The sequence below is a fragment of the Vipera berus genome (assembly GCF_964194415.1).
Source record: "Vipera berus genome assembly, chromosome: Z".
Classification (NCBI taxonomy): domain Eukaryota; kingdom Metazoa; phylum Chordata; class Lepidosauria; order Squamata; family Viperidae; genus Vipera; species Vipera berus.
In genome coordinates this window covers 114,469,156-114,483,538 of record NC_138205.1, presented here as the reverse complement: position 1 = coordinate 114,483,538, position 14,383 = coordinate 114,469,156, and the positions used below count along the sequence as shown (strand labels likewise).

At 39.6% G+C, this 14,383-nt stretch overlaps 1 protein-coding gene across 1 annotated transcript in view; it reads right to left on the bottom strand.

Moving 5' to 3' along the window:
* CCDC7 (coiled-coil domain containing 7) overlaps window positions 1-14,383 on the bottom strand; it is a 317,972-nt gene that overhangs the window by 162,111 nt on the left and 141,478 nt on the right. The window contains 5 exon segments of the mRNA XM_081343017.1: window positions 2,939-3,064; window positions 4,111-4,239; window positions 4,839-4,964; window positions 8,251-8,379; window positions 11,562-11,687. Of these exon segments, the coding sequence (XP_081199143.1) occupies window positions 2,939-3,064; window positions 4,111-4,239; window positions 4,839-4,964; window positions 8,251-8,379; window positions 11,562-11,687 (636 nt within the window).

Genomic DNA, 14,383 nt, shown 5'->3' with positions numbered 1-14,383 from the left:
TACCGGGAGACTCCCAAGACAACTCTCGCGGCTGCATTCTGTACCAGCTGGAGCCTCCGAGTGGTCTTCAAGGGAAGCCCCATGTAGAGAACGTTGCAGTAGTCCAGACGAGAGGTCACGAGCGCATGAGTGACTGTACACAGGGCATCCCGGTCTAGATAGGGCCGCAACTGGCGCACCAGGTGAACCTGGGCGAAAGCCCCCCTAGTCACAGCCACTATATGATCTTCCAAAGTAAGCCGCGAATCTAGGAGGACTCCCAAGTTGCGAGCCCTATCTACGGGGGGTAAAAAAAGAAAAGGATAAAGTTTTCCCCGCAATTGTTTTTATTGGGTATTATTACAGAAGATGGTAGAGGACAGGAAAGCCTGGAGGAACATTGTCCATAGGGTCGCGATGGGTCGGACACAACTTCGCAACTAACAACAACAACAACAACAACTGTAATAGACATTAAATTGATGTTGAATTTAATTACGGCGGCAAGACTTTTAGTTGCGCAATACTGGAAGAAGGAGGAATTGCCGACTATAGAAGAGTGGACTTTGAAAGTTTCCAATTTGGCGGAAATGGCAAAGATTTCAGCATATTTGAAAGATCAATCGCAACAGAGATATATTGTGGAATGGAGAAGATGGATTGAATATATTCAGAATAAATATGGGACTAAAAAGTTTCATTTAGCATTTGAATAAGTAGTGGATTTTTATGATGTATGATTAGTTATTTGTTACTTTATTAATATTATGACTATGGAGAGTTAAAGTCCGATAGAACTTAATATGTTATTTTTGTTATTAGCATATTTTAGTTTATGTTTGTATTATTATACCCTGTATTCAGCTCTGGGAAGTTGGGGAGGGGGAAGGGGAGGGTTGGGGAGAGGGGAGGGGGAGGAGGGAGTTTTTTGTATTTAAAAATGTATTGTAAAACTTTTCAATAAAAAAAAGATCTGCATATGTGGGACTGATTGGGGTAGATTGCAAGGGCGACTCCGAAATATAATGTTATCATATTTTATCTATATCTTAAATGTAAAGGTAAAGGTTCCCCCGCACATGCGTGCTAGTCGTTTCCGACTCTAGGGGCCGGTGCTCATCTCCGTTTCAAAGCCGAAGAGCCAGCGCTTGTCCGAGGATGTCTCCGTGGTCATGTGGCCGGCATGACTACACGCCAAAGGCGCACGGAATGCTGTTACCTTCCCACCGGAGTGGTCCCTATTTTTCTACTTGCATTTTTACGTGCTTTCGAACTGCTAGGTTGGCAGAAGCTGGGACGAGTAACAGGCGCTCACTCTGTTATGCGGCACTCGGGATTTGACCCGCCAAACTGCCGACCTTCTGATCGACAAGCTCAGCGTCCTAACCCACTGAGCCACCGCGTCCCTATATCTATATCTTAAATTTGTATTTTATTACTATTTCATCTTAAATTGTATTTTATTTTAATTCCATTTTAAATTGTATTTTATCAAATTCCATTTTGGATTGCTTTTATCAAGTTTTGGTGACAGTTTGTTGCTGGAACTTTACACTTTGATATGGCCCAAGGGCTAATCAATAAAGTTGTTGTTGATATAGGGTTTCCTATATCATAAGCACTACCATCTGAATCTATGATCCATTTCTTGTCTGGGTCCTTCAGATTACAACGTGTGATGTGTAAAGCTAGACGCAAGAGAAAATGAACATGACTTTAAGAGAAAGGGTGATGCAAAAAAGCTGTCTTGGTATCTTTGTCAATTGTTATTCTTGTAAACCAAAATACATCTCCAATTCTAAAATAACACATTTGCACTCTGGCAGATGCTTTGTATATTCTTCACAGAGGACCTCAGAATGTTACATCATAGTTATTCTTCACCATATGAATTGGAGTTAACTTAAAAATAGCCACCAAATCATATGAGAGGATTAAGAACAGAAAAATAATTTAATTTTCCCACTCTTGTGGCCATAATGTAGGCTCATACAAATGTTCATTTTCCTATATTATTCTGAGAATCTCTTGAAGCTCATGGTAAAGATTAAGGGTTCCATCAGGATCAGTAAACAGAGATATTCTGCTCAAGAGCAATTCTTATCCATGGCCAAGCACTCTTGCTCTATGAAGTCAACCTGCCCACCAGACATTCAAGAAAACAATCAAACAACCTTCAGAAGCACATCAGATCTCTCAGATATCCAGGTGAGAAAGATGGGGGAAGCAACTCCAAATCTGATCAGTCTCCAAATCTCACAAATATAAAAACTGTATGTTCTAAGTACATTCTTCTATTTTCCAGCTGATCACAAGGAAAGCAAAGAAGGCAGTATGGCAAAAACACTATTTGTTGACTACAATAGAATTTTTGCTCACATTAGTAGTTGACAACTTGCTGTAGGCATGATCCCACCATTTCTGCCTACACTTGAAAAAAATGCAAAATAAATCTCCCCTACCAAAACACCCGAGTTACATATTCAACCACTGTTCAGTCTCAATTTGCCTGCCACTTCCAATTCAGTATGTTAAGATTTATCAGTGCATTGTAATCTACACTGCCACCATCCCAACCTTTTTCAGCATCTGGTTAGCAAACTCACATCTGATGAAGTGTTGCCTAGTAAATTGTTTGCTTGTTTCTCTGCCAGTATTGCTTTTGCTGATGCACTAAAATTTTCTCTGCATAGCTTTTTATCACTTCTGTAGAAGTTTTCTCTCACCATTAACCTCCAAAGTTTCCCAGTCAGCATAAGATTTTCAACCTGTTGTGTTTTTTTTGGTAACCAGCCAGCTGCCCAGCTGCCCTTGGAGGTAAAAATTAGCAAAATTCAGTAAATTAGAGAAACCAACAGATAAGGATTCTAATAGAGTCAGTCACTACAATGATTGCCAGATTTCAAAACAATATGAATAATAGTTGTCGCTTTTTCTAAACTTCTTAGTAGTTATTTACCAATAGACTGTCCAAATGCAGTCCTTTCTGAAGCATGAAGACATATATTTTGCATATCGTGTACAGCCGCTTCCAGATCTGAGGTCAAATGTCTTCTTTGTTCAGTTAACTCCTGCAACTTTTGCTCTATAAAAAAATCCAAATAAAATATTACTATATAATATGCTAAATAGAAAATTCCAGTGATTAGCAGGTATCTAGTATTTTTTATGTCACTTCCAGAGAAGAATGAACTCCTACCCTTCCAAAATATCTACCCATTTGCCAGTAATTAAATGTGTAGCATTTTCTTTTTATTTATTTTGTTTATTCAATAGCTGCCCATCTCAGTTTGAAATACTACAAAATAGATATTAAAATTATTAAACTATTTGGAAGAACTAACTCTCTATTAAAGTTTTAGGACGGCAACGGGGATTGTAATGCTGTTGTGAGAGACAATTTGCTTTAATGGTTAAGGTATCAGACTAGAGACCAGGAGACAGTGAATTCTAGTCCCCCTTGGGCATGAAGCCAGCTGGGTGCCATTAGGCCAGTCACTTTCTCTCAGCCCTAGGAAGGCAGCCATTGCAAATCAATTCTAAAAACTTTACCAAGAAAACTGCAGGGCCTTATTCAGACAGTGTCTGAGAATTAGACATGATTTAATGAAAGAAAAAAATGTTATTGTGTTGTGAATTCCAGAAGACCTGAAGTAAAGTTTGTTTCTCACACTCTGCATTATCTTTGAACAGGTGCATATGCTTGAAATTAACCTGAGGTTCAAATCTCAGCTTAAGTAAATATGCTCTGGTCCAGACCTCTACAGGGCAAAGTTAATTGCTATTTCTGCAGTAGGACTGTTTTGCTAAAACATTAATATATATTATTCTTAATTGTAGTAGGCAAATAAAATGTCTGCTCGTGGCTTTATGTATGTGGATTTAATTTAATACCTATCTTTACATCTAAGAATAAACATACTAGCAGGACAGGCACTGAAGAAGACAGTTTTTTCTATCAGATAGCTTCTGGATTAAGAAAGGCTTCCATGAAACTATTTTTTCACTTGGCATAACATGAGTAACAGTAACAAATGCTATTTTCAAACATGCATCTTCACCATAAGTACCTGTGTTTATTGGATTCAAAATGCGTGGATGTGTTTTATATATATAAAAAATCTCACATACCACTGAAACTGTCTGATTGGATAGCTACAAGTTCCTGAAGTTCTTGTAGATCTTTCTGATTAAATCCTAGTGTTTCCAGTAACTGATGTTTCTTCTCAGATAGTTCATGCAACTTATGTAATTCTTTTTCTGCAAACAAAACATTATAAACTATCATTTCAAAAATATTTTCAAGCTCTTCATTTTAGCACTGCTTTCAATATAGACATAAATTAATCATCACTATAGGATCTCTGTCCCCCAGGCTCCCACCTCACTAGCCTTTTGAAAGATCTTAAAAGGTTGGTCTTTTCCCTAAGTGTTGGGATAGGGTAAGGCTGGAATCCAATGGTTGGTATTTCCTATGTATTGCAAATTGTTGTTAACAATACAAGAAGCATGAATGGAAGGTGTTGATTTTTATTTTATTTTATTTTTACTGCTGCTGTGAGCCACTGTGAGCCACTGTGAGCTCATCAGATTGGTGATCATATAAGTCTCATATATACATTACAAAGATACATTTTCCCAAAGTCAAATTGAATAGATATGCCAGAATACCTTACTATTCCTTCTGAGGAATCTCTACAGATAGATGAAAAAGCATATAATTGTCCTCACTATTTGATAATAAGGTTTACAATACTAATATATATATATATATAAGGTTTACAATATTATTAATATATATATATATATTAAAACAATATGCACAATCAATGATGTTTGATAAAACATTATTTCCTTACCAGTAGGTTGTATAAATGTAATTCTTTCTGAAGCACGACGACATACATTTTGCATACTATCTAGTGTTGCCTCGAACTCTATGGTCAAATTTCTTCTTTGCTCATTTAATTCCTGCAACTTGTGTTCTACAATCATGATACAACATTATTATGCATAAAAATAGTTGAATTCATTAGATTCATTTTTAATTTTATCTATATTTCAAAACTTTAATGATTAGCATATGTCTACATAATAGAATGAGTCTCCACTCATTCATTGGTGATTAAATGTAGACCATTACATACACCAGAAATTAAAATTATTAAATGGTTCTCAGTGGAGAATCTATCCAGCTAAAAGTCTCAAGAATGATGCTGTCCTAAAAATACCACCATAGCTGAGAAAATGTTTTCTTAAATTTTTCTTACATATTATTACCTTTAACCAAGGACATAACTTGAAATCAACCTACAATGTGAGCTTAAGTGAAAATTTTCTTACATACTTCCATGAATTCTATAGTTGCAAATTGTTTTATTTGCAGTTGAACAATTTTCTCTGAATATTTTTAATTGCAACAGAGAAATGCTATCTCTGCTTGTAGTACAGTAAATTTCAAAAGTTAATATCTGTCTTTACAACTAGCAATGAATACATCAGCAAGATATATAATAACTGAAGAGGAAGTCTTTCACAACCAGCTGACTTCCAGATGAACCTGTGTGTACTAAACAAGCTTTCCTGAAATAATTTTTCACTTAGTAGGTAATGAATGTATTACAATACCAAAGGCAGTTTTTAAGTGCCGCCACGTGTTTGTTGGACCCGTGTCCCTCCTGGCTGGTCTATGCCTCTCGGGAGGTTACACGGGGCTGGATCCTAGCAGTTATCAATGCCTCACTAAGTGAAGGGTACTTCCCTGCCGCCTTGAAAGAGGCGGTGGTAAGGCCCCTCCTTAAGAAACCTGCATTGGACCCAGCTATTTTAAATAACTTCCGTCCTGTCTCCAACCTTCGCTTTCTTGCGAAGGTCGTTGAGAGCGTGGTGGCACGGCAGCTCCCTTTGGTTCTGGAGGAAACTGAGTATCTGGATCCGTACCAATCGGGTTTCAGGCCCGGGTATAGCACGGAGACGGCATTGGTCGCGCTGGTGAATGATCTCTGGCGGGCCCGAGATAGGGGCTATTCCTCTGTCCTGATCCTATTAGATCTCTCAGCGGCTTTTGATACCATCTACCACGGTATCTTGCTGCGTTGTCTTGAGGGGTTGGGAGTGGGAGGCACTGTTCTGCGGTGGTTCTCCTCCTACATCTCAGGCCATTCGCAGATGGTGTTGGCAGGGGGGCAGAGGTCGACCCCTAGGCCCCTTAGTTGTGGGGTGCCTCAGGGGTCAGTACTCTCGCCTCTCCTGTTCAACATCTATATGAAACCGCTGGGAGAGATCATCCGTGGCTTCGGGGTGAGGTATCATCAATATTTATTTATTTATTTATTTATTTATTTATTTATTAGTTTTTATAAACCGCCCTTCTCCCGAGGGACTCGGGGCGGTGTACAGAGGAAGGAAGGTATACAGATGAACAATAAAAATAATAAAAATAATAGTGAAAACAAACTGGGTCCCCAATTAACGCTATCATGCCAGGCCGGACTGCTGGAACAGGAAAGTTTTTAAGTCGCGTCGGAAGGTACGGAGGTCGGGGGCCATCCGGATTTCAGTTGGTAAGCTGTTCCAGAGGGCTGGCGCACCCACTGAGAATGCCCTCCCCCTGGGGGCCACCAGCCGACATTCCTTGAGCGGTGGCACCCTGAGGAGGCTCTCTCTGTGGGAGCGCACAGGACGGTGGGGTGCTGACATTGGCAGAAGGTGCTCCCGTAGGTAGTCCGGACCCATGCCATGTAGGGCTTTGTATGTCATTGTTAGCACCTTGAACTTCACACGGAAGGCAACCGGAAGCCAGTGCAGCGCACAGAGGAGAGGTGTGATATGGGAGTATCGGGAGGCTCCCAAGAGTGTCCGTGCCGCTGCACTTTGCACCAGTTGAAGCTTCCGAGTGGATCTCAAGGGCAGCCCCATGTAGAGAGCGTTACAATAGTCTAGGCGAGAGGTCACAAGGGCATGGGTGACTGTACGTAAGGAATCCAGGTCCAGATAAGGCCGTAGTTGGCGAACTAGTCGAACCCGGGAGAAGGCCCCCTTGGTCACAGCTCCTATGATACCCAGCTTTTCATCTCCACCCCGAACCAACCCAGTGATGCCCTCGATGTGATGTCCCGTTGCCTGGAAGTGGTACAGATTTGGATGGGAAAGAAAGGCTCCGGCTCAACCCGGCCAAGACTGAGTGGCTTTACGTACCAGCATCTTGTTTAGTCCAAGAGGTTCCATCCTTGGTTATAGGAGGAGAGATGTTACCTCCTGTTGATATAGCACGCAATCTGGGCGTCCTCCTGGATTCACAACTCAGTTTTGAAGATCATATTGGAGTTGTGGCTAGGGGGGCATTTGCCCAGATTCGCCTGGTACACCATTTACACCCCTTTCTGGACCAAGATGCCCTACGCACAGTCACCCACGCACTCGTTACCTCCCGTATAGATTACTGCAATGCTCTCTACATGGGGCTGCCCTTAAAGACCACCCGGAGGCTTCAGCTGGTACAGAATGCGGCTGCACGGGTAGTGATGGGAGCACCCCGATACTCCCATATTACACCCCTCCTGCGTGAGCTGCATTGGTTACCGGTTGCCCTCCAGGTGAGATTTAAGATGCTGGTACTTACCTTTAAAGCCCTACATGGCTTAGGACTGGGATACTTGCAGGACCATCTGCTGCCAGGAACGAATTCCCATCGCCCAGTACGCTCACACAGAGAAGGCCTCCTCAGGGTACCGTCGGCTAGACAATGTCGGCTGGCAACCCCCAGGGGGAGGGCCTTCTCTGTGGGAGTGCCAGCCCTGTGGAACCAGCTCCCCCATGAGCTTTGGATGGCCCAAGATCTCCAGTCCTTTCGCCGTGGCCTCAAAACACTCCTTTTCCACCTGGCTGACCTGGACTGACAGGGATTTTAATTATGTTTTTAATTTTTAACTCTAATTTTTAATTTATTTTAATTTTAATTTTAATTTATTGTACAGAGGCCTTTAATTTTAATTTTATCTTAACTTCTGTATTTATTATATGTTATTGTTGTTAGCCGCCCTGAGTCCTTTGGGAGATAGGGCGGCATATAAGTCCCAATAATAAATAAATAAATAAATAAATAAATAAATAAATAAATAAATAAATAAATAAATAAATAAATAAATAAATAAATAAATAATCAGTATCTTCATCCCAAATAGTGCACCTATGCTTAACTATCTCCAAATATATAAATTATATTTATATAATATAATAGTTTATCTATATAGCGTAAGCAACATCACATACCATTAACACTGTCTGGTTTGATAGGTGCACATTCCTGGATTTCTTGTAACTCTCTCTGATTAGATTCTAATGTTTTCAGTAACTGATGCTTTTTGTCAGACAATTCATTCAATTCAAGTAATTCCTCTTCTGCAAGCAAACAGACTCAAGACAGGTTTATTCTGAGCAACAACACAAAAACAATATGTATGTGTGTGTGTGTGTGTGTATGTATACTTGTGTGTGTATATTCAAGAAAAAAAGAGAAAAAATGATAAGAATATAATAAAGAGGAAAAAAAATAATTTATTTTCAAACTTGTCCTTCCAAAGGTTTGAATAACTTAGAAATAGTTAATGAGTTATTTCTGAAAGTGAATAGAATGTGACATTTACAAATATTTTGTACTCCATGATTACGAGCAAGATTGCTAATCCCATCACCATCATCTCATAACTCAACCCATGGAAAACCATTATACAGCAATCTCCTTGAAGACCAGCTGTCCACAGCAAAGTTGAACATTCTTCTGTGTTCTTATCCAGACAAATTCCAAGGAACTAGTACATTCACTGGGAGAGTGTTTAATATTCAGCATTAAAGATTACTAGTGATTAAGATGGATTTGTAACTGGCTGACAAACTGTACTCAATGAGTAGTCCTCAATGTTACTACATCTACATGGAAAGAAGTAAGCCATGGGGTACCACAAGGTTCCGTCTTAGGCCCAGTACTCTTCAATGATGTACTTTTCATCAATGACTTAGATGAAGGAATAGAAGGGGAACTTATCAAATCTGCAGATGACACTAAACTGGTAGGAATAGCCAACACCCCAGAAGACAAGCTCAGGATTCAAAAAGATCTTGACAAACTGGAACAGTGGGCCCTATCCAACAAAATGAGTTTTAATGTGGAGAAAAGCAAAGTTTTACATTTAGGCAGGAAAAATCAAAGATATAAGTACAGATTAGGTGAGACCTGGCTCAAAAAAAACAGTAATTGTGAGAGGGACCTTGGAGTACTAAAGGACTGACTATGAGCCACCAATGTGCAGCAGCAGCCAAATAAGCTAATAAAATCCTGGGTTGTATAAATAGAGGTACAGAATCAAAATCATGCTAAGTGTTAGTGCCTGGAATACTGCCACCAATTTTGGTCACCATACTATAAAAAAGATGTTGAGATCTTGGAAAAAGTTCAGAGAAGAGCAACAAAGATGATCAAAGCCCTGGAAACTAAAACATATGAAGAATGGCTGCAGGACTTGGATTTGGCTAGTCTAAAGAAAAGAAGAAGTAGGGGTGACATGATAGCAGTATTTCAGTATGTGAGAGGCTTGCCTTCAGAAATCGTGGGCTCTCCATCGCTGGAAGTTTTTAAGAAGAGATTGGACAGTCACTTGTCTGAGATGGTATAGTGTCTCCTACTCGAGCAGGGGGCTGAACTAGAAGACCTCCAAGGTCCCTCCAGCTGTATTCTATTCTATTCTATTCTATTCTATTCTATTCTATTCTATTCTATTCTATTCTATTCTATTCTATTCTATTCTATTCTAGAGTGAAGGTAGGCATCAGGGATTGTGTTCATTTTGTCATGTATGCCAACTAGCAAAATCCTTTCCTAGAAAGCCAGCTGCTTGCCACAACCTGTCAGATCACATGTAACCCTGGGACACAATATGATTGGATTTTATTGTTGATCTTTCCCTGGTACAGTTATATTCAGCATTTTGACAGTAGTGGCTTTGTTTAAAAGCTTAGCCCATGTACTTCCTTGCAATGATCTCCCGACAGCTCAGGAAATAACACAACTTATTAAAGATTTTAGATATAGAGCTCTGTTCAAATGTGTAATCTCAGATTGCTGATTGCAAATTACCTCAGGGTTTTAGAAGGCTCTCTTTCAATTCCTGAATATTAAAATTAATTTTCTTCCATCATTTGGCATCGAATGGGGAATATGAGAGAATGAACCAAGTATTTAAGCAAAATTTAAGATATTATATCTGTTTTCAACAAAATATTGGACTCATCTATTGTCACTTGCATAATTTGCCTGTAATTCAGTACATTCCTCCATCAGCATGTCCTTATTTCAGATGGCTTATATCTTACCTCCTCCCACCCTACTCCTCTCTAGCCCACCAGAACTCCTGCATCTACAGCTCCCACACCTCAGATTTTCTGCAGGAGAGGCAAGGAGCTAATTGTTTCTTTAAAAAATATCTAGATTTGGCAAAAATTGCATACAAGCAAGCCACAGAAAGAAACAGAAAAGATAGTGTCAACAGTGAAAGTGACTGAATGTAGCACCTACATTTTTGTCTCTTGCCCAAATTTTCAAGAAGGTGGACTTGAAGTTTATTGGCCATTCAATTGCAATTACAAGCATCAATAAAAATTCATTATTTTCCATCAATCATTCCTTATGTGAGTGGCACTCCTTCTCCTGCAATTTTGACTACAACAGATCTATTCTGCACTTTAGATACAATGTTTGGAATACCTGATTGAATAGAAGGGCTATCCAGAGTCAGAGAGATATGGGAAAAAGCAACAGATGTGCAAACCCCACAACTTACATACCAATTTCATCAGCAATTGCTCTCTTGAGGGAATGACTAGTTAGCACAGTTTGGGACAATTCATGAAAGATGTTGATTGGCTAAATCATTATGCTAAACAAACCTTAAAGAAATAAAAGTGAAAGCCAAAAGCTAAGTGGCTGAATGGGATTAAAGAGATTTACTGCTGTCTTTGGAAGAAGTACAGTATGATAGCTACATTCTATTCTAGCTGAAATAGCAAGCATTTCTCCACACAAACCTATACTTCACCCACCAAACTAAAGAGACTATATTCAATCAATCCATAAATTTAACAAACTAACTTAAAAAGCAAATTCAGTAATATACACAAAGTTGACTCAAACAGAAATCTGAAAGTCTAAGTCTGTTTACAAAGCATAGCATAATTAGGTTTTTTTGAGAAAAGTTTTGAATCCATAATATAAGCAAGCAGGACTAAAAAGAGTGGCCACTGCCAGAAATGTTTGGTCAAATAAAGGGTTTCATAATTATAAAAACTGAATTCTTTGGACTTCTGTGTCCAGTACTGATTGACTAAAGCACACTTAACATACTAATACATATAAATTATAATGAATTTAAAATTAATGCAAATACATTTGAATTCTCAAATGGATTTAAAACTAGACAGGATGGAAAGGAGTCCACTTGTCTCTTTCTTTCTGATAATCAATGGTATTAAAACAATATGCATAATCAGTGTCATGTTTTCTTACATCTTTAATATTTTTTCTTACTTACCAGAAGGTTGTATAAATGTAATTCTTTCTGAACTATGACGACATACATTTTGTATATCATCTACGGTTGCCTCCAAATCTGTAGTCAAAAATCTTTTTTGCTCAGTCAATTCTTGCAGCTTATGCTCTACAAAAAATCATATTATTGTACATAAAAATAATTAAGTTCATAAACATGATCCTTAATATTATCTAGATTTACAATTTTTAATGATTAACTTCTGTCTAATATGTATGAAATCCTATATTCCCGAAACATTCATCCTTTCACAATTGGCTAAATTCCTCTGCACTTCATACAATGCATAATGGATGTTAAAATTATGAAATGGTTTCGGCAAGATAGAAACACTTTCTATATTCTTAGAAATGTAATATTGATTTTGGGATTGTAATGCTGCTGTGCCAAGAAAGTCAACAGAATTATGGACAAATTCCTATGCTCGATCTCCACAGGATTATTTTTGAACAAGTGCATATATTAAAGTTAAGCAGGCGAGTTAAAATCTAATCTTAATAAAAAAATCCCCTGATACTGGTTCTTTATGCTCTGCTTTCTATATGGCCAAGTTATTTTAACTTCTTTGCAGTTGAACAGTTTTTCTGACACAAGTGTAATACATAGGATTCTCTATTACAATAAACAAATACTTCCTGTGCTTACAGCACTGTAAATTTGGGTTGGCAAATATAAATAACTATCTTTACAACTAAGAATGGGCACACCAGCAGCACATTGATTGAAGAAAATAGTCCTTCGCAACCTAATGATTTCTAGATTAATCTGTGAGCATTTTGCAGGCATTCATGAAATTATTTTTCACTTAGTATAAAATGAATGTGTAATAGTAGAAAAACTAATGGCAATAAAATATTTTCACCCCGAGCACTTGTTTAATTATTATTATTATTTTATTATTTATTGAATTTATATACCGCCCTTTCCCGTAGGACTCAGGGCAGTTTACAGGGCATAAAAACATCAATACAAAAATTAAGAACAATTAAAAAGTTTAAACTAAATCCCTGAAAAAATATAAAACATATAAAACCCCAGTTAAAACCCCAATTAAGACTCAGCCTGGGCCGGAAAGCTTGAAGAGCCAGGTCTTCAGGTCTCGGCGAAATGATCGAAGGTCGGGGGCAGTCCTAAGCTACACGGGCAGCTGGTTCCAAAGGGCAGGCGCACCCACTGAGAAGGCCGTCCCCCTGGGTGTTATCCGCCGGCATTCTTTTACCGGCCGCACCCTGAGAAGGCCCTCCCTGTGGGAGCGCACAGGACGAAGGAAACTTGATGCCGGCAGCAGGTGTTCCCTCAGATATCCTGGACCCAAGCCATTTAGGGCTTTATAGGTCATCACCAGCACCTTGAATCTCACCTGGAGGGCAACCGGAAGCCAATGCAGCTCACGGAGCAGAGGTGTTACATGGGAGTAACGGAAAACCCCCATCACAACTCACGCGGCTGCATTTTGCACCAGCTGAAGCCTCTGTGTGGTCCTCAAGGGCAGCCCCATGTAGAAAGCGTTGCAGTAGTCTAAACGGGAGGTCACGAGCGCATGAGTGACTGTGCGTAGGGCATCTCGGTCCAGGTAGGGTCGCAACTGGTGCACCAGGCGAACCTGGGCAAAAGCCCCCCTGGTCACGGCTCCTATATGGTCTTCAAAACTGAGCCGCAAATCCAGGAGGACACCCAAGTTGTGAGCCCTATCAACGCGGGGTAACAATTATCCAGTTCTAAACATGCACTTCCACAATTTTATTTAAAGCAAGAATGTTTTAATAAATGAAATAGGAAAGTTATAAGGACCCTGTTAGGCTAACTCTGTCAGGAAACATTTATTGTGGCCCCAAGTGCTACCCACTGACCTTTTACACCTGAGAACCAGACCCTGACAGGATATAGGCATTTCTTGCTTTGAATTGCTTTTCCGGAGACCCCCCCAGATACTTTGAAAGGCTTAGATCAACTTTCCTTTAGCTTAGAAAGGGAGGACGTGGTTTTGTCTGAGGTTTCCCCTCTAGACAGACATCTTCATGGGCTGTGGAAGCAGAGCACATTAACGCAGACACTGTCCCTGGAAGAAGCCCTCCACCCATTTGAGCCAGGAAACTGGGTGTGGATTTGATCTTTCAGATGGAAATCTCTGCTGCAACATAAATGGAATGGGCCCTTCCAAGTCTTGCTAACCACCCAGACATCTGTAAAGGTTGGGGGGAAAGAGTTTTGAATGGTCCAACCTAAAACCGGAAGCAATCAATTCCAGCATCAAACAGAACCTGATAACAAAGGTCCTGCCCATCAAACTCAAACCCAGAGACTGATGAGTGGGAATTAAAGACTCTCTTCAAGACCAACGAGAATAATGGAGAATGGACAAATGGGGGGAGGGTTGATACTCTTCTTGAACCTTTTACTCCTTTATTCTGTAATTAGTCCAATAGACGGACTTATAGGCACACACCTACTCCCAAATAGGAAAATGTCTAGGAATATTTAGCTTGGCAAGTTCTGAAAACAATTGATTTTTGTCTTCTGACAGGAAAATCCATTAAGGACATCTTGACAGCCTGCCTCATAGAAATTGCCAGACATCTACACACCATGCAGAACTACACTATGTTAAAAAAACTTCCACCTCACCACCACATACTCACTATTTTCAACTGAAGACCCAGCATAGACACAGGGATAAAACAATGTTCACAATGGAAAATGATCCTCCCTCAAGGAGCCCACCTGTCAAATGCAGCCCTGATCTTCAGTGCAACCACACTGAAGATATTCTCTTAAGTTTTCATTCACATAAAACTTCCTCTGGG